General features: G+C 32.4%; 2 protein-coding genes across 4 annotated transcripts; both read left to right on the forward strand.

The window, feature by feature from the left end:
• Positions 1291-21749, forward strand: LOC109351987 (elongation factor 2-like). Of its 3 annotated transcripts, XM_019593736.1 has the most exons (6): positions 1291-1347; positions 1870-1914; positions 2013-2100; positions 2935-4443; positions 4538-5472; positions 21727-21749. In XM_019593736.1, the coding sequence occupies exons 2-5, from the start codon at positions 1912-1914 to the stop codon at positions 5467-5469; spliced, it is 2532 nt and encodes an 843-aa protein (XP_019449281.1). In that variant the 5' UTR covers positions 1291-1347; positions 1870-1911; the 3' UTR covers positions 5470-5472; positions 21727-21749. The 3 variants fall into 3 exon arrangements, with proteins under 3 accessions (XP_019449281.1, XP_019449279.1, XP_019449280.1); XM_019593734.1 differs by lacking the exon at positions 21727-21749 and having other exon boundaries at positions 4538-5663; XM_019593735.1 differs by lacking the exon at positions 21727-21749 and having other exon boundaries at positions 1292-1332; positions 1866-1914; positions 4538-5663.
• LOC109351989 (protein ROOT PRIMORDIUM DEFECTIVE 1) lies at positions 7521-10788 on the forward strand. The gene is made up of 2 exons (XM_019593737.1): positions 7521-8249; positions 9254-10788. Exons 1-2 carry the CDS (start codon positions 7642-7644, stop codon positions 9798-9800), a joined length of 1155 nt encoding a protein of 384 aa, XP_019449282.1. The 5' UTR covers positions 7521-7641; the 3' UTR covers positions 9801-10788.

Raw genomic sequence — 21749 nt, forward strand, 5'->3', positions numbered from 1 at the left:
AATATGAAATAAAGTAGTAGTATAGTTTATTCTTTTTTAAATCAATTAGGAAGTTTCCAATTCTGAGTTTTGACTAGAGAAAGAGAATAATTGTACATTAGAAATGAAGATTTTTTTAGAAATGCTTGACTATTATATAGGGAAGTAATACGGAGGATTTCAGTAAAGTTTAACACGTAAAGGATAAATTTTAATTAGGTATAAAAATTGGAAATCATACTATATAACAAATTGTTAATTTATGTATGTATTTAGATCAATCATATAAAATGATTATAAAATTGATGGATATATAAATCATAAAATTTTATGTGAAAACAGATGAAATTATGAAATATATCAAGTGGTATATGTGAATATGTGATGTAAAATTTATCTCAAATTGCATAGATTGAAATAATACTCAAATAACGTAATTGATGATAATTATAAGTCAATTGTGATTAATAATTTCCTTATTATGCACACCTTTTATTCAAAATTTATATTTTTTTAATTATCTTTAAGGTGATCAAATAGAATAAAGTATGTAAACTTTAACCGACTTTATTTTACCATCATATCTGTCGACTCACATTATTATATTTTTTATATGTATTATTTTTGTGTTATATTCTTTAAAAAAATTAATATAATAAATGTTATATATAAACTTATTAGATATCAAAGATGTAAGAAGATTAATAAAATATAGAATTGGGGAAGATAATTTATATTGTTTTTTAGATAAATGTTATAAGAAAATAATGTTATATGTTTTTTTTGTAGAAATAAAAAGACAATGAAGACAAAATAGAGAATCACGAATTACACTATGGTGAGTGATTATTTTATATTTTCTCTTTATTAAATAGTATAGATAAAATAAATATAATTGATATCAAATTTCACAAAGATCCAACATTGTTCAAAATATATCTATATATATAGAGATTTTTTGGTACTATCAATGATATTTCGTCACCCTTTTTTGATAAGAAATTAATCCATTTTAATATATATATGTTATTTATAACAAATGTTACTCTTATAAATTAAACTATTAACTTTTCGATCATCCTTATGATCTAGAGTTATGTTACATCTAAAATAACACAACATAGATATTTCTAACATATACCTATTAATCAATAAATAAATTGAGATGCACGTTTATTTTGTGATTAAATAAAGGAAGTGTAGGCCCAGGAGCAGGCCCAAATTGAGGAGAGTTGAAAATCCCTAGACGTATATCCGAAAAAAATGATTCCTCGGCTTGTGTATAAATAGAGTGACACACAACTTGTCAAACCCTTTTTCGCCGCTGCCGCTTCTTACACTCTTGTCTTTCTCCCGTCTTTCTCTCAGGTTTGTTCGTTTTCTTCCTTTATCTTATTCCCTATACTTTATTACAACTTCCGTTTTTTTATTAACATGCATTCTTTCATTTTAAACTTTACATAGGTTTTCTTTTATTTATTATAATCATCTATATTTATGTTTTTTATTAACATGCATTCTTTCATTTTAAACTTTACATATGTTTTCTTTTATTTATTATAATCATCTATATTTATGTTTTTTCAAGTACGTAGTCTTTCAACGTACAAAAAATTTGAGTGAGATATTTGAACGTTGGTGAAGAATTTTTAGTGTTGATTTTATTGATTTTTAACGATGACAATTTCTTGTAGTTGCGTCGTGGTGCACTTTTGAAAAGTTTGTGTAATTGGATAGATGAATTTGATTCATGTTGATGATTTTATTCGCAATACTTGTATTGGAACCTTATAATATGTATTTTTTTTTAAATTGTCTTGACAACTTCTCCGTATTTTCAGATCTGTGATATTTTTATGTGTAGCTAAATTCATTTTTTTGATTTTTCAGCTACAAGTCTCTTATTTTTGTGGAAAGTAAAGAGAAGACAAGATGGTAAGTTTTGGAACACTTCACATGTTTCTAGCTGAGAATTTTTTAGTGGAATATGCATTGTCTAACTTGAGACTTGAAATCTGTGTTTATTTTTTCAGGTGAAGTTTACAGCTGAAGAGCTTCGTCGCATCATGGACTATAAATTCAACATTAGGAACATGTCTGTGATTGCACATGTTGACCATGGTATGAATTAACATGCATTTGTCTTTTATGTAATGATTGTGACCGATACATTATCCAGATTTTCTTTTATTTGTTCTTGTACATATTTATTTCATGTAATTTTGTTGCAGTGCTTTTTTAAACCGAAGTTTTGTTATTGTGTTGTGGCATTTAGAAGTGATCTTGGTATGAATTAGCATGCATTTGTTGTAGATGTTTTGATTCTGGTACGTATATTTTATGATATAATGTTGTTGTGCTGCTTTTTTAAAGCAAACTGTTACTGTTGTGTGACAGTTAGAAGTGCTCATGGTATGAATTGACCTGCATTTGTTTTAAATGTTTTTGTTATTAGTCTGATACATTTTCCAGATTATCTTGATCTGTTCTTATACATATATTGTGATCTAGTTTTGTTGAGATGATCTTTTAAAGCAAACTATTGTTATTATAGTGTGTCATTTAGAAGTGCTCATGGTATGAATTAACATGCATTTAATTTATATCTTTTTATTGTTAATCTGATACATTTTCCAGATTATCTTTATGTGTAAATATCTTTTGTGATATAATTTTGTCGTGGTGCTATTTTAAAGCATACTATTGTTATTTTAGTTTTTCATTGCAAGTGCTCCTTGATATTTGATGGTAAAATAATTTTTCCTTTGTATTTTTAATTTTTTGATTTATTTATCAGTTCCCCAGATGTTGTTTAGGATTATAACCAATCAGTGACATCATCACCATAGATTTTCTGTTTACCAGTGCAGCACATCAATGATAGTTGTTTGTTATAAATATTTTGCTTTGCTTATCCAAATAATAATTCTTGATCATTTTGCTTTCCAAATGCAGGGAAATCTACTCTAACTGATTCTCTGGTCGCTGCTGCTGGTATTATTGCCCAAGAGGTGGCAGGTGATGTACGAATGACAGATACTCGTGCGGATGAAGCTGAGCGTGGTATCACAATTAAGTCCACTGGCATATCCCTTTACTATGAAATGACTGATGAATCACTCAAGAACTTCAAGGGAGAACGCCAAGGGAATGAGTACCTGATAAATCTCATTGATTCTCCTGGGCACGTTGACTTCTCATCAGAGGTTACTGCTGCTCTTCGTATCACTGATGGAGCACTTGTGGTGGTTGACTGTATTGAGGGTGTCTGCGTTCAAACAGAGACAGTGTTGCGACAGGCCCTCGGAGAAAGGATTAGGCCTGTTTTGACTGTTAACAAGATGGACAGGTGCTTTCTTGAGCTCCAGGTGGATGGAGAGGAAGCTTATCAGGCTTTTCAAAGGGTTATTGAGAATGCTAATGTCATCATGGCTACTTATGAAGATCCCCTGCTTGGTGATTGTATGGTCTATCCCGAGAAAGGAACAGTTGCTTTTTCTGCTGGTTTGCATGGCTGGGCTTTTACGCTCACTAACTTCGCCCAGATGTATGCCTCTAAATTTGGTGTCGATGAGTCAAAGATGATGGAAAGGCTGTGGGGTGAGAACTTTTTCGATCCAGCCACAAGGAAATGGACAACCAAAAGCACTGGTTCTCCTTCATGCAAGCGTGGGTTTGTACAGTTCTGTTATGAACCTATCAAACAGGTAATAAACACCTGTATGAACGATCAGAAGGATAAGTTGTGGCCAATGTTGCAGAAGCTTGGAGTGAGCCTGAAATCTGAAGAGAAGGAACTGATGGGCAAAGCATTGATGAAGCGTGTCATGCAGACCTGGCTCCCAGCAAGTACTGCACTTCTGGAAATGATGATATTTCATCTTCCTTCCCCTGCAATAGCCCAAAAGTATCGTGTGGAGAATTTATATGAAGGTCCCCTCGATGATCAATATGCTTCTGCTATCAGAAGTTGTGATCCTGAGGGGCCTCTGATGCTTTATGTGTCAAAGATGATTCCCGCATCTGATAAGGGTAGGTTCTTTGCTTTTGGCCGTGTCTTCTCCGGTAAGGTATCAACTGGTGTGAAGGTGAGGATCATGGGACCAAATTATGTCCCAGGGGAGAAGAAAGATCTCTATGTGAAAAGTGTGCAACGAACTGTTATTTGGATGGGTAAGAGACAAGAAACTGTTGAGGATGTGCCTTGTGGTAACACAGTTGCCTTGGTTGGGTTGGATCAATTTATTACCAAGAATGCTACTTTAACAAATGAGAAGGAAGTTGATGCCCACCCTATTCGAGCTATGAAGTTTTCTGTGTCACCTGTTGTCCGTGTTGCTGTTCAATGTAAGGTTGCTTCAGATCTTCCCAAGCTTGTTGAAGGTCTTAAAAGGTTGGCCAAGTCAGATCCTATGGTTGTTTGCTCTATTGAGGAGTCGGGAGAACACATCGTTGCTGGAGCCGGTGCCGCCTCTTTCTTTCTTTAATTGTTTTCCCATGATATTCTACTATTTTCTCTTCATCTGATATACTTCTATTATCATTGTTTCATCTGCAGGAGAACTTCATCTTGAGATCTGCTTGAAGGATTTGCAAGATGATTTCATGGGCGGTGCTGAGATTATTAAATCTGATCCTGTTGTGTCTTTCCGTGAAACTGTCCTAGATAGATCTAGCCGAACTGTGATGAGCAAGTCTCCCAACAAGCACAACCGTCTGTACATGGAAGCAAGACCCTTGGAAGAAGGGCTAGCAGAGGCCATTGATGATGGAAGGATTGGACCAAGGGATGACCCCAAAGTTCGTTCCAAAATTTTGTCTGAGGAGTATGGTTGGGATAAGGATCTTGCCAAGAAAATCTGGTGTTTTGGACCTGAGACACTTGGACCCAACATGGTGGTGGATATGTGTAAGGGAGTCCAGTATCTGAATGAAATCAAGGATTCTGTTGTTGCTGGATTCCAGTGGGCATCAAAAGAAGGTGCATTGGCTGAAGAAAACATGAGAGCTATCTGCTTTGAAGTCTGTGATGTTGTCCTCCATGCTGATGCTATCCACAGAGGTGGTGGTCAGATCATTCCAACCGCCAGAAGAGTCTTCTATGCTTCACAGTTAACTGCCCAGCCCCGGCTTCTGGAGCCAGTTTACCTTGTCGAAATCCAAGCACCAGAGCAAGCTCTTGGTGGCATATACAGTGTTCTTAATCAGAAACGTGGGCATGTGTTTGAGGAAATCCAGAGGCCTGGTACTCCACTTTACAACATTAAAGCATACCTTCCTGTTGTCGAATCCTTTGGATTCTCAAGTACTTTGAGGGCTGCAACATCTGGACAAGCTTTCCCACAATGTGTGTTTGATCACTGGGACATGATGTCTTCTGATCCATTGGAGTCTGGATCACAAGCTGCACAGCTTGTTACTGACATTCGTAAGAGGAAGGGATTGAAGGAGCAGATGACACCACTGTCTGACTTCGAAGACAAGCTCTAATTTTGCTTCTTTTTTATTAAGTTTTCCGCTCTCCCTTTGATTTTGAACATCAGACTTTGGTTGTGTGGTAATTCTGTCCATTTAGCAGTTTTACCTTGCATCTATTTTTTCGGCCATTGAATTGCATCGCTGTTTAACTATGCGAAATTTTGATTAATGATACCCATTATAATAATTGTGTGTTGCTTCTATCTTATGCTTTTCCAATCTAGTGTTCTAAAACTGTGTCGGGATATCAGGAATGTGATTTTTGATAAAACTCTTTCTGCAATTTACTAACAAAACCCATAATCTGAAGTGCAAATTTGATTTTTGGCTAATCACTTTTGGATGATTGTGTTCGTAGTCTGATAAGTTTATTGTATTTGCCTATTTTCTACATTTCAATTGGGTTACATATTTGCTTTATATGTATCGTTTGAATTCGTTTCAGTAAATTCATTTGCACTATAACTTGTATAAGCATGCCATTTCCTGCGTGTTCAATTCAAATTGCTTTTTTCAGACATTTTATAAACACTAGCGCGAAATGAGATAAAAATCTAACGATGTACCCAAAAAATAAATAATAAACTGACTAAATAGGTGGTTGAGTGGTACTTTTCTTTCGTTGTTGTTGATACTGATAATGACATAGATTATTATATCAGGGAAGCAAAGGGTTTTGCTTTAAATTTGTGCCCTACTTAGACTTTTCGAAACTTGTAATGATTTAACCATTGATATTTAAACTTAGAAAAACCATGATATTAATGCCTTGTTCACTTTTGTGACTATTCTTCCGACAAGAATATTTTCTTGTAGAATAACAAATTCTTAGCGTTTTGCGTGTATCCAATTTATAGGACAAAATAGAGAATTGTGGAGAGAGAATAGCAATTAAAAATGGAAGTATTAAAACAAATTTTATCTATAATCAATATTTAAAAATGATGTGTATTTAGAACAAAAAAATAATTTCAAAACAAGATGAAGACACAACTCCACCAGAAGAGGAGTGTAGACAAAACTCTAGAGATCGAAACACACCATCGAGGGGTTTGGAAAATTAGTTGCTGTTGATCCATTAGCGATGGAGTTTGGTGCATGTGGTGGTGGATTACTTGATCTATTACTTTGTGATCATTGATATATTATCAAAAGTGAGGATTTCATTAAAGAGTAGTAGTTTTGAATAATGAAATATATTTTTATAAGAAGATATAAAACATGTAAATTAGGGATCATGAGAGAGTAATATAACTCTCTCTATTTATAACCCTTAATGATTTTAGTGGTGGATTATCCTATTATTTACTTGCTTTTATAAGATATTTCTTAGATTATAATTTTGGTCATTTTTATTGGATTATTTTTCAAACTCTTACTTGTATCTAAATAATTTGTTACCGAAACATAATGCATTAATTTGTTGGAAAGAAAAAGAATTAATTAATTGAGTGATGAGTCATCATCATTAGTTTAGTTTATATTATTTTTGTCTGGGAGTCGATAATAATTAACATATGAATGATTTGCTGACAATATAAAAAACACTTATACTATATTAAATGCAAAAAAATTATAATTCCTGACAAATTTAATTATAAGAACAACATTATTTAATTCAGAAGAAACTATCAAAATGAGTCTTGTTTAGGTAACAAGCTTAGTTAATTAAAAAACCAATAAAACAAGAAAATGGTCAAATTTTCACTGTTTTATTTTGATGGGTTAGTTTTATAGGTTTATAATCTTACATATTATAATTACATATAAATATAATCATAACAAAAAAAATACAATTTATACCAAACATATACAAAGTAATATCATATATATTGATAATCAATTTCACCTTTTATATGCTAAACTAAAGTAAATCAAACATTAAACAGAAACTAGACTCAACTACTAACAATACGTTGATATAATCATATAAAACTCTTCAATAGATTATTAAGATGACTAAAAAATAAAAGATTTCATTACTGAACAATACTTATCGGGAACGATAACTACACACCCGACTAGGTAGTTACCTAACTTCAATTCAAGTGATTGCCACCCACACCACCTAGACAAATGGAAAGTAATTCGGGTCATACCCAACCCGACCCTTTTTCCCTCCATTGACACTTCATTCAACTCTACTCCATCAACCTTCGATTCTTATTTTCCTTCTATCAATTCATGCTTCGTCATTTTCCATCTCCAAACCCTAACCTCCGCCATCAATGGTTTCGTCAAAAATCAAGCGGAGGCCGAAGGCCAAAGAAGAAAATCTACCACCGTGTACCCGAACTTGACAGAGTAATGCACCTCCGCAAAAAACCCTCCTCCATTCTCCACCTCAATTCCATCCTCCAATCCCAACACAAAACCAACCACTCTATCCTCCTTCGCGATCTCGAGAAACACGTCGGATTCGTGCAGAAGTGGGACTTCATGTCATTGATTGAAAGATACCCTACCATTTTCCGCGTCGGAGGGGTGCCTCCCTCCGTGTCCCTCACCGCCAAGGCGGAGAAGGTGGCGGCGGAGGAAGGGAGGGCTAGGATGATGATGGAGCCGTTGTTGGTTAATAAGTTGAGGAAGTTATTGATGCTGTGTGTTGATTGTAGGGTTCCGGTTGAGACTGTTGAGCTTATTGGAAGTGAATTGGGTTTGCCTTGTGATTTTAAGGAGGGTTTTATTCCGAAGTATTCACAGTTTTTCACGGTGAAGAATTTTAAGGGAAGGGATTGGCTTGAGTTGCAGGATTGGGATTCTTCTCTGGCTGTCACTGCTAGAGAGACTAGGTACATATTTTAATCCACCTTATTATTGCTTATTTGGAATATGGAAAAAAAATTCTTCAAAGGATATTTTGTGAAGTGAATGTTTGATATTCAATGGTGGAGTGGATGAAATAGTATTGGAGTGAATAATAAGTTTGTTTCATCTTATCTCACATTTTGAGGGGAAATAGAGGGATTAGATTTATTTTTAATAGGCACAGTTTTTTAAGGGAGGAAGAAAGTTGATAAATTGTGCAGCAATCCTGTCTGAAACAAATCGACTAACTGAAATGATGATGGAATGGGAATCACCTTCCCGTTGTTTGGATGTTTTCATTCCATTGGTTCCATCCCAATTTGGGGTGGAAAGATTTTGGGGTTTTTGAGGGAGGTTTCCTTTCCATTATATTATAATTTAATCTTTGCTAAAACAAACATCCAAACAGTTGAATCCCATTCCATTCCGCTGTACATCATCCATCCAAACATAGCATTAAGGAATCTAAATTAAGGAACCTGGTACCATTTCATTATATTCCATCACTTACATCAATCCAATCCCTAAACGTCTGTTTGGAAGCTGAGTTTTGGAGGGAAAGTAAAGTACAAGGAAGGCTTCAGAGCCATCTCACAAGTGTATTCCATGGCTCTGAAGCTTTCCATTTCTCTTCCTTCCCATCCAAAACTCAATTTGCAAACAGACCCTATGTAAATATTTGGTTTTAGAAAAAGAGGTTCACCTGCCAATTTTTGCACACCTTTTTAATATTAGTGATCTGTGTGTAAGTAACTGGTGATCAGGGTGAGTTATATGGAAATCAGGGTGATCAAATGCTTAAATTAGTGTGCATAGAATAACTTTTTTATTCTTTTGATTATTTTTTAGGAAAGAAGAGTTTTTCCAAAGTTTCTATTTCCGAAAATTCAATTATAAGCTACTTTTAACACAATAAGCTAATCTAAACACTTGAAAATTTGGTTAAGTTATGTTGGATACAAAATAAGCTAATACAAATGCATGCTAGGTTAGCACAGGAAGGAGTTTTAAACATGAAGCCAGATGGGGTTAGGAGGAAGGTGAAGATTTCAAGAGATGGGAACTATTTGGGTCCTTATGCATTCAAAATGGATTTTCCTGCTGGTTTTAGGCCAAATGTTGGTTACCTTGAGCAGCTTGAGAGGTGGCAGAAGTTGGAGTTTCCTTCTCCTTATTTGAATGCAAGAAGGTTTGATGCTGCTGATCCAAAGTCTCGGAAACGAGCTATTGCGGTTCTTCATGAGCTCCTCAGCTTGACCATGGAGAAGAGGATGACATCTGCGCAGCTGGATGCGTTTCATGCGGAGTGTTTTTTGCCATCTAAGTTGTTGCTTTGCTTGATAAAACATCATGGGATATTTTACCTCACAAATAAAGGTATAAGGAGTACTGTCTTCCTAAAAGATGGGTACCTAGGTTCTAACTTGATAGATAAGTGTCCTTTAATGCAATTTAATGATAAATTTGTGTCACTCTGTGGTAGAGCAAACACTGATATCTATGACAGTAAGGATTCTTTACAGACCATTGTTTAGAAGTTGAGTTTGATTTAACCTGACTAAAGTGCTTTAGCTCTAGCATATTATTCCTTACTTGAAGAAAAACCATAGAATTACGTTCTCATGATACTTTGTTATTGCAAGTGTTGCCTATAACTGGAAAAACTGTGGTCAGGAACAAAACCTGACTACACTAGTTAGATGATTCTATTTGTTCACACCTTGCAAGCTTCAAGAACAAGGTTATGTAGAAAAGTTTATCATACCAAATCGTTTCTCCTATTTATACCCTTTTTATCATGATATAAAATGCCACTGAGAGGTCTATCAAAAGGGGAGGGGATGTTTTAGATTTTAGAGTATCATTGTGCCTTCAATATTCTGGTATGAGTTCTTTAGCAATCAGTAAGTCCATATGATCTTGGATTTGATTCACCACCAGACAGGACATGTTATTGGATGGACAGGCCAGGATTGAACGTAAATATTCTCTTGTTTTCTGTCTGACAGATTCTAGATAAATATCACTTCTAATGGAATTAGGGAATTACCTTCAGCTTCTATCACATACTTGTACAGATTACATATATGTGGTATTTCATATTGGAAATCGAAGATGCTACCATTAGACCATGATAAAACAAATTTGTGAAGAAGGGTTGCGCTCCGAAGTTACAATTCATTGAATGTATATTTAAAAATAATGATTATTGTTGTATACTACTTTGCAATGTGGTTATGTACCTAGAAGGTCAATAGTGCGCAAGAATCATATTGTGGCATTTGCAAACCACAGTATGTCCTGCCTGAAGTTTATCCGAGGATCTGGTCCAGCTGACAGTGGTGAGAAACTATACCTGGGATTTAATTCTCTGTTGGAATACTGAAACTAAGTAGCCACATAAAACATGATTGCAGTGGAGATAAACCGGTATACACATATGATCGCTTTAGTCAATCACTGCAGAGTTTGTGAGGTACTGAGGTCTATCCATTTAATGAGTATAAGGTGAAATTAATTGAATTCATACCATGGAGCTATATGTTTATTATAAAGCTAAGGGATTATGGTTTCTCTATCTGATAGTTCTTTTTATTGGTAAAGCAAGTTATGGTTTCTCTATCTGCTAGGCCTTGGCCACAAGTTATTTCAAGTGGATTTGAACCCCTGCAATGTAGCTACTGTCGGCCCATACGGATCTTAGATTCTTAATTGAACCACAGCTCATGGTTTCTTTACCAGATAGGTCTAGTGCATTGCTCACTGATCAGGATTTTTCTTGAAGAAAACAGTGTCAACATTCGTGATGCTCTTGAAAAATATGATAATTTTATTCCTTGCTTATAAAAAACCCATGTTGGCGCAATTACCAAATGAATCTTTGTCAAAATAGAATGCTGAAAGATGTCACAACCCAAACATTTGATACCCTACATCAAGGTATACTATCTTGGAATGGCAAGCTAACAAAGCTGCTTAATGATGCAATTCTTGTAAGCATCAATATATCTGCAACATTAGTTTTAGTTTCACAACGTGAAACCAGGCCGGATTTAACTTTTAACTCAGAATAAATGCTGCTTTTCTTGAAAAGGAATTTCTACTGTTCTTATATTTGCTGATGACTCAAAATATGGTGATGCTCAATGGACAGGAAAATATTTCCTTCATACTGCAGTTGTTCCCTTAAGGCTTGTTCCACTTATAAACTAAAACCTTTTTCATTGGGGGTGTTGCAGAGTTAGTAATTCACACTATTAAAGACTGATATGCTGAACCTAATTGGGAGATTGGATACATAATGATAGACTTAAGATCTCTGTCATGCATTACCAATTGGACTCATAAGAAATTCCTAGGTCTCCTAATGCTGTTGTTCATAAAACATTTTGGGCCTATTCCCATCTCCTCTATCCCTTTCTTTGGGTTCTGAATGAGAGGAGTGGTGCTGCACTTCTATTTTGCTTTTTATGAGTTGCAACCAGGGGAGAAAAAAACGTGGAGAATGTTATCAAATTCAGCAAATTATAACGAATGTGTTCCCTCACTTTTAACTAAAATGATAACAGAAAAACATTATTCTAGGAGAATCACTGATGATGGTTGTACATGATTTTATTTCCTCCTTCATTTAGCTCTGTAAATTTTACTAGTAGTGTTCTACTGTCCCCTTATGCACACATGCACAACCCTCCCTCTGCTTCTTACCCTCTTTATTTTTTTTCCTTTTACTGCAAAGTTTCAACATGAATTTAGTTTACATTACCCACAACTAGATTATAGATAGCTATTGCTTGTACACATTGTGAAACTATTTGATCGTGTAGTAACATAACATTATCTAGTTACACATCTGCTTACATATGCAATGGTCTTCTTTTGGGGCTAGTGTTTTGAGACGTATGTTCTCAATGTTAAGAATCTTGAAATGATGTAAAAATCACTTTACTTTTTACTGTGATGTGAACATGTCAGAAACAGTTTTAGTGATATATATCCTATGGATGGACAGTGTAAATGTACCATGGTTGATGTTGCCTTTGCTTTGTTGGTTCTCTTGCATTTGCATGCTGTAGGGCATTATTGAAGATTCACTTGAGATGGTGATATTTGAACTATGCTCTACAGAACATTCTTACTTTCTACATAAAATTAAAAGTCACCAATTTCAATTTGGTGGTGCTAACTTAGGGGTTTAAACTTTAAAATAGTTAGGCCACTTTCTATTGCTTATTGCATCATTTACTCTTACTGTCTAGTATTTTGTCGGTGTACTCAACCTTGATGTGATCCATGTTGTCCTCTTTTGTCCACTTTTTATTCATGTTCCTGAACCAAGCATCTCTCATTTGCATGCTTACATTACATTCATGCATCTTTCCACTGAAAATTTCACTTTTTTATGTAACATTTGTCATTGATAATTTTAGGCATCCTAGGCAACTGCTTTTAAGAATATTGAAACAGAAAATATTATATAAAAATATGATTATTTAAGGTTCCACTTTGAATATTATTTTGTAGAACATTGAGTGATATGCTACTACAATTTGACGAATCTGGTTATTGCAATAAACATGGGATTATTCCATGTTCTCTCGTTTGGTGGATTTGTGGTCATTCAAATTCTTCAACTTTGGATTTTAATATGATACTTTTTTCTTCATATCATAGAATAAAGGAGTTTCAATATCCCTTCTTTTCTTTTTATTTTTTTCAACTTAGTATATATCGTTAGATCATGCACCATTATAATTGAGTATTCCTCGTTTACTTGAGTTCCTCTTACTTCATGTGTTATAGTCCATACACCCAATTTCAGAGATGAATTGACCTTTCAATTTAGTGGGATAGGATACCAAAAGATTTTGGAAACCAAATCCATAACCATGAATTTGTAACCCAGTCATTGCAATAATTGAATCTAATGGTATAGTGTTGTGTTTGTTTAATTTACCTCTCAGATTTGTGTTCTGACAATAATTTTATATATATTGTATTCGATTTATTGTCCTAATTTCTTGTTACAGTCCAATGAAAGAGTGTCACTTCATTAAAAAAGGAAAATTCTAAAAACATAAAATAACAATTTTATATTATTTGGAGAAAGTTGATTGGCTAATAACATAGAAATATAATCATTTTAAGACACGTGATACTAATTCATCCTAATCATGTAATAACATGTATTGTTCCAATCATGTATCTCTCTAATTTTGAAACTTTGAACAAAAAATTGTTTCAAAATATCGATATTTTTTTACCACCACATTTCCAAATTCATATATTAAACTTATATAAATATCATGATGAAGCATACCTTTCCAAAGTGGACCCTCATCAATTGATCACATGTCTATTACCAACAACAAGCTAGACGAAAGCAAATAATAAATCCACTGGAGAACTATGATTTGTATCTTAAGATCATTTTACAAGACACCGAGTTGTAGTAAGTGAAAACTGCATATTTAGATGGTGAAAAATAGATACAAACATAAACAGTTAAGAGTAGTAAGCACTACCTTATGATGAAAGGTTATATATTAGACATGCAGAGTACTTAATTGCCATTGCAAAAGACAGAAACAAGCTTCAATTTCACTCTTTGACCTGCTAATTAATAATATATTTATTTTCATAATATCAAAGTCTTCAAAACAAATTACTTTTAGTGATATTACTATTTATTTATTACATTCTCTTTTCAAATGCTCAAATCCTAAATGCATGATAAGACTGTTTCATAAGGATTTTACTACCACTAAGTGTCTTATTTGGGCAAGTTATTTGCAACATTAAACTGTGAGAATAAAATTATACACATATGCATAACAATATCAAGATAGAAATTATGGCAATCAGAATGAAAAATGAAATCAAAGTATTAAAATTCATATTAAGAAATGCCACTTTCAAGTTAAATCAATTAAATTACTAGGACACATGTAACTAAAGGACACTCATTTGGATGTTATCTCATATATGTTTACATTGATGTGTACACTCTGTATTTTGTAAGGTTTTGGCCCCTACTTTTCTGTTTCACATGCATAATGTTTTCGTTTTTAGTTCACATTTCTATCACACAATGGTGTCAATGTCAGGCATCACTATGGTTCATCATTTGCATCACTAATTGAACACCGACTATTTTTAATATTTTTACATATGTAAAATGTGATAACTTTAAGATATAATAATACAACATCACTTTTAGCACTCATTTAAGATTTGTGTTCTTATTGAATTAAAGTTAGTTGGGGAGATTTGCATACAATTTTCAATTTCTCAAATAATAATAAAAAATCCATTCAATTTTCACCTTAGACATATTAAGAATGGTATAATGTACCTTCTAATTCTAACCCTCTTTAATACTCTTGTCAATATGTGACAATAAATCATTCATAGAAGAGGACAACAAAGATCTGCATTTTCATTCAATTGAACTTGTACGTGCAATTATGAATTGCTGGGATATCACCCACATAACATAAATGAAAGAAATGCACATGGAGAGTGTTAACCTCATATTACTCATTCTGTGATGACAGGTAATGTGGGCACACATCTAAGCTATACAAATCTCAATCTATTATTCCAATACAAGCCTAATAGGGACATTGCTTGATCAAAAGGGTAAAATTTTATTGCAAAATCAAGTCATTCTGGTCCAACACATTAAATCATACCTGCCCCCTTTTTTTCAATATGGTCCTACTTATTCTGTCAGATTTAGACTTTAATATGGAATTACATAAGCTAGCTTTTTTGGTTGCTGCAATAACATTAAAAGTATCAAGTGACATGTGGGTGGTTGCTATAGACTAGACTTTGGTTTATGGGTCCATAAAAATGGTGGAAATTGAAAACACAGATTGAGCTAAAAGGCAATTCCAATATGGGTCCATAATTGTGACATGCTATCTAGCCCTTATTGTTGGGTATCCCACTAGGGTAGGCCAAAATATAAAGCAAATATTACCAAGATTAAAATCAAGGGTCTACTTCTATAAAGTTAAGATATAATTGGAACATGGAACATGTTGTTACCATTTTAGTCCACAAGCACCAAGAATAATATGGATGTGATTTGAGTCCAAATTGAATGAATGACCATGATATTGCATATGTTGAAATCTTTTGATCTTTTCCATTGATCCTCCACTACATTATTTAATTATGAATTGATTGAATAAGCCAACAATAGAATGAAAATTGATTAGAAAAATGAGGTGTGGAAATATTATAACCCCTTTTGAAAACATTGGGAGGAAAAAGTGAAACTTATGGTGCACATGTTCTAGACTAGAATAATATAATAAAAATTCATGACTTGTGCCTTTTTAACTTCTTCCTTTTATTCTATGACCTATAAAAAAGTTAAAAACATAAACTTCAGTGATTAGGGGGGAACTACAAAGAGAAGGCCATAGAGTAATTGTCATCAAAATGAAGTTTCAACTCCAACAACATAAATTTATGGTCAATTATCAATGTGGGCCTAATGTTTCTTATTCATATCAAGAAATGTGGACCACACAATATGATGCACTCCTATATTAATGATAATATACCGAATACTTGCCCCCCATACATTTCTGTCTTGAAGTGATATAGCTGAATGATTCTCATGTCAATCTCAATTCTCTAGTGCATTACTCACAGATAGAATGTGACTTTCAAAAGGGGGAATAGGCAAAAAAAGTGAATTTTTCTCTTTCCGTTTGTTAGATAGTACACATCTATGTGAACCTTGCTCTTGAGTGCAAGTATCAATATCCATTAGAATAAGATCAAATATTTTATGCCATGGCTAGTCCAATCCCATGATACAACTTTAAAGGTCTTATGCCACCCATTTACTTTACACATTATCTATTCATGTAGAAAATCATATCTATTTATATGACACTAGATATGATGAGTGTCCACTTACCTCGACCAAAGAGCAACCCTTGTTTTAGAGGTTAGCTTTTTGTATAGTGTCTAATGTAGACAAGAAGGGACTGTTAAAACACTTTTAGACAAAGTCCCCACTAATAAGAAAGGAAGTGTTATGATAATGGCTAAAGCATATATAATCATCATACCCAAGATGGAGGAGTTGGATTGCAACCACAATCCCCCAATAACACTTTAATGGAATGAATAAGACTATGAGAATCCCCCAATAACACTTTAATGGGATGAATAAGACTATGAGCCATTAGCACATGGACACTATGTTAGTGTGAAGCTGATGCTTAGGATATTCTAGATCTTGTCTCGTCTCTTGCGTTAATGATAATGAAGCAAAAATATAAATAATAATGAATATTTAATTTTTTTAATTAATATGACTTATTTTCATTGGTGCAGGATATCATCTATATCAGATCTATGTTTGATGTTTACACTTGGACATGCCAATCTGTCTAAAGGTAGTGAAAAAAAGAACAGTTGCAAATGTTCCTCCTTTATACTCTTTTGTTTTCTTTAGTAATATCTCTTTTCCATGTTTCATCCATAGTGGGGTGTTTTTGCATTCAAATTTGTAATAATAAAGTCCCTATCTTTAGCCTTACTCCACCCATCAAACCAAATCTGTCCTTGTAAAGTGGAGAGTCATTGAAATTCCCTATACAGAAAATTTCTTTGTGTGGGATATGATTTCTAGATGAATGGTTTATGCCCTCTTTCTTTTGGGAGATTGTGGATTCTTATCCTGACCCACCATCATGCCTTTTCCTAAAAAATCAAACAAATCACCCCATTACTATCCTTATATTTTAGTAGTAAAAAAAGAATAAGAGAATATGAAAAAGTAAAAGATATATAGAGACGTTAACATTGCTCTTGCCAATAGGTTTGCATCATTCAAAAGCAATTGGCAGAGAAAAAAATTAATTATATTAAAAATGATATTATCAATCTTAACTTGCTTTTCATGACATTTTTATAAAAGGATGACAAAAAAGCACCTCTCATGAAATTTGTTTATATAACTCTGACTTATATAATACTAATACTCAAAGATAACATATGTAAAGTTATCTTATATAATATGGTTGACATAACTTGCTTTAATCATTAATCATAATGCTTATAATTATATAATGTTTGCTTAAGAAATTTTACCTTACATTAGTTTAGCTAGAAAAAATATTTTTTTAATGAACATTAGCAAGAAAGAGAATGAACCTTAAGATAATGCCTATTGAGTATGACCACCCACATTGATTTAGAAATGTGATCAAGGTTAGGTCGACCTCAATTATAGCAATGTGTCATTAGGATTAAAAACCAAGAATTATACTCTTTGGATTTGTGCGAATACCTTTCACTGTGGTACCTTTAGACTTTGTGATTCACATCTATTGTGAATAAAGAATTAGAAATGCCAATTTAGGTCATATCAATTATTTCTCTCTTCAACAAGCATGTAAAATGGGAGAATAGTACTAGTGGGGTATTCTTTCTAAAGAAGAAGTCATGTATGAGTAATAGAGCAAAAGTAAGCAACAAAATCAATTTTTTTGGACGGCATAAATCAAATTCTAAGAAGACTTCTACTACTACATGAAGTTTTCCCTTTCATAAGGTGAGAAAGTTAGGGTCCCATCATGGGGCCTCATGCTTCTTTAATTAGATAATCAATATTCTATGCTTTAATTTGTACTATCCCAATACTTGAAGGAGACCCACTCCAACCCTTCAACTAAAAATTTGGAATATATATATATCAACGATATGGACAACTTATGTGATACATTTCTAACCCTTTTTCACCAAGCCTAACACAATTTATACATTCTTGAAACATAAAGATAAAGAAAGCAACCTTCAAGCATGGGTCTTGATACTTAAAAGGCTTAGGTTCCTATCCACGACATAGAAAATATTGAAATTAGGTTAAATGTCATTCTCTTAATTGGTGGCCAGCTGTGTAATGTGTAGGTGACATTGGATTGGAACCCTAGATATTTAAAATGTTATAATCAACTATGTCGTCTATGTAATAATGGATAGATAGTTTAACTATTGATTTTCTTATATAACATAGGAATAACTTTAATAACCTTGTCATGTTTTTAATAAAAAATATAAGTTATATTGGATTCTTATATTGTACTTTTTTTTAAAGAATAATATTAGAAGCACTTTAAGAAATGATTCCCATATTTTATGAGAAAAAATATTTATATTAATTGTCATTGTATCATTTATATTTAATTATCATTAACTCTTAAAAAATAACCAAATTAATAATGAATGATATAATGACCATGTATAAATCATTATAGTACTATATTACACTAATATTTTATAAATAGATATATAATTATATGATTAGGACATTAGGGGGTGAGAAGATGGAGGTGAAAGTTTTGTGACCCCATGTGAAGTGGATGTGTGATTCTATTCACAAGTCTCTTTCTTAAAAGGAAGACATATAGCACTTTGGGTTAGGGTTGGCCTGCCTTTGTCTTTGGCAATATATTATTCATATTCAATATTGATATGTGTGTTTGGTTGGTGTTGATGATTTGTGTGAAGTCATTTCAAAGCTTAAAAAGACTTTGGGGATTCAAATATTGCAATAAAGTCACTCAACCAAAAACACCTTCATAAGATGTGCCATCTGACAAACTCAAGTACTTCAAATCAATCTTTCATAATCCCAATTATCTTAAAATATCCCATTTTTTAAAACAAAGGTGTTCCTCTTTAATCAGCAAGATAATGTCTTTATTGATAGTTGGTTAATTAAATTAATTAGATGTTAACCCATCACCATCTTTTCAATTTGATGAAGGTGTGCAAAGGGTCCCTTCATCAATGTGGATACACTGAATAAGGGATTATGTTTATTCAGTATTGATTCAAACGTCCTTCAAACTTGCAAGTTATACCTAATGTTCATTCAAATAATAATTGTATCAATTTATCATCATTACAATACATAAGTAGAGGTGTTGTTTTATCTTGTTTATATATGTTCAAATCATCTTTGATTTAAAAATTGTGCTAGAGCCAAAGTAAAACAAAATCATCACAACCTTTAACAAAAGAAAGGGAAACAAATAAAAAATTAAAATAATCATTCATTACATTAGTCACTCAACCATACAGCTCCAAAATGATAGTCAAACTTTTCTTCATTATTAGAGAGGATAATTATATTGTTTTAATATATTTTTAGGATAAAAATGCAATCTTAATATATATTAAATAATACAAATGTCGTTATTTTTTGCTTTTTATTTATTTATGTATTTCTACATAATTATCATCCTAAAAAGGAGTCTAGCTCCCAAAATGAATGCACCGGAATCTAAAAGCATTCTACCTTTCATAATTTAATGCTTCCGTTCTAAGCAAAATTAGAGGACAAGCATATGACCTAAAAAGAGGAAGATAAGCATAAAACGCAAGTTAAGATTATCAATAAAAATATATAATGTGATAATATATTTTATATACATTTAGCATTAACAATTTACATATGTGTACATTTATAATTTTAAATTATATATTAAATGGTGAATGTCTTATTATATATGAATTTGACATGAGTCTTGGATTCAATATCTAGATTTACTTGTATGTAAAGATTATTAGGAAGGGTTCTCTATTTAAGTATTTGATTGTATGACAAGATGCATGTTAGTTTCTTGCCACATAGATGGAAGAATTATTTAATTTTCTTTTTGCAAGGCTAAGGCATTCTAATTCCAAACGGAAATTTGATGTGAACAGAGAATATAGTGGAATTATTTTTCATTTAAAGAAAGGTGAAGATGTGATCAAAATTCTAGATACTATCTTGAAAGCAAAAACAAAAAAGGATGGTCAATTTCATGGAGCAAGTGCGATCTCTATTGAGATAGGTGGAACTGAGAATTGAGAAATTCAAAGAGAAAAGAGAATGTGGTTCTTCCTCACAATAATACCAACTCTCCACACAAATTACTCCACCGAATAAAAGGCTCCAGTTAGAATAAGAAAAAGATGTACATCCGTAATTTTATTATATTGACTCATTATTTATATTTAATTATTATTAAGTTTTAATTTTGATTAATATAAATAAATAATTGATAATATATTGAACATGACAATAAAATGCCCACATTATTAATCAAGATTTTATAAGAAAAATATATTATATTATTTCTAAATAGCATACCAAAAGGGAACTTTTTGTTAAATGAAAATGCCCTTTAAATAGCATACCAAAAGGGAACAACCGTTTTAATTTTATTATAATATTATTATTATTTAATATAATAATAAAATAATAATTACTGAGGTGGTACAAGCTCACCTCCATTTCATGGATATGTATTATTTTTTTAATAATTTTACACATGAAAACATATGTATGAGAAGAAAATGAATCATTGGCGATTAAATTAGTTCAAAAATTTCGTTTGTCTTGAAGAGGTTATTAATCTCTTGTTATTGGCTATGTCTTGAAGAGGTTATTAATCTCTTCTTATTAATTTTTTGTCATTTAATAATTATTTGTAACATTTTAGAAGCTATCTGTAATGAAGTTATCGTGTGTAGATTTAAGAAGGGTTTGAGTTTCTCAAATATTATGGACGTTTTTTAATGCACATAAAATAAACATTTAACCTTTCAAAAAATTAAAATAATAACAACTAATGACAGAAATTTAAAAAGTTTGTTGTAATGAAGTTATCAAATATAACACTTTTTAATAGGATAATCACACATTTCAAAAGTGATTAATTTCTTATTAAAAGAATATGAAACTCTTAATAGTACTAACTTTTTTTTATGGGATTTGAATATCAGGAATTTGAGTTTCTCTCACATATATATATATATATATGAGTTTATCTCAAAATGTAATCGCTAGACACAATCTTCTCTTGTATTTTATAAACTTAGTTTTTCACGCATTAGATTAGACACTCTAAATAAAGCTCTAATCAAAATGAGTTTGACATTTATGTCTGAATATTCAATAGGTTGATTGCCGTAATTAATTAAAATTAAAATATGGTGATAAAAATAGCTTAGTTTGTGATAATAAAGATGTAGCAAAAAATAATAGTGTTGAAAAGATTAAAGTGTAGGGCCATGGGGTGGAATCAGATTCACGTGTTGTGGAGGGCATGCTCGTCATAAAGGAACAGATGGTCCTGATCCAGTGGGACCCAAGGGAAGACCTTAAAGACCCCTTCCTATAGTTTCTGTTTCTGTGTTGTCCATTTTATAATACTATCTGTGGGACCCTCATCCAAGTGAATCAAATCAACTAACTTCTTATATTTGTGGGGTTGCTTATGTCAAATCATGAAACCTTTCTTCTTGTAAATTGGGGCGGATCAACTAGTTTAAAAAACATAATTCAATAGAATTAATAAGTAGATATAGACTATTAGATTAATTTAAGTTGATAGTTAAAATGTAGGATAACTTTTTAAATTTTTTCTTTGAGTAAGTGATTTCTTTCTCTAGTTTTG

Source organism: Lupinus angustifolius, chromosome LG07, assembly GCF_001865875.1.
Source record: "Lupinus angustifolius cultivar Tanjil chromosome LG07, LupAngTanjil_v1.0, whole genome shotgun sequence".
NCBI lineage: Eukaryota > Viridiplantae > Streptophyta > Magnoliopsida > Fabales > Fabaceae > Lupinus > Lupinus angustifolius.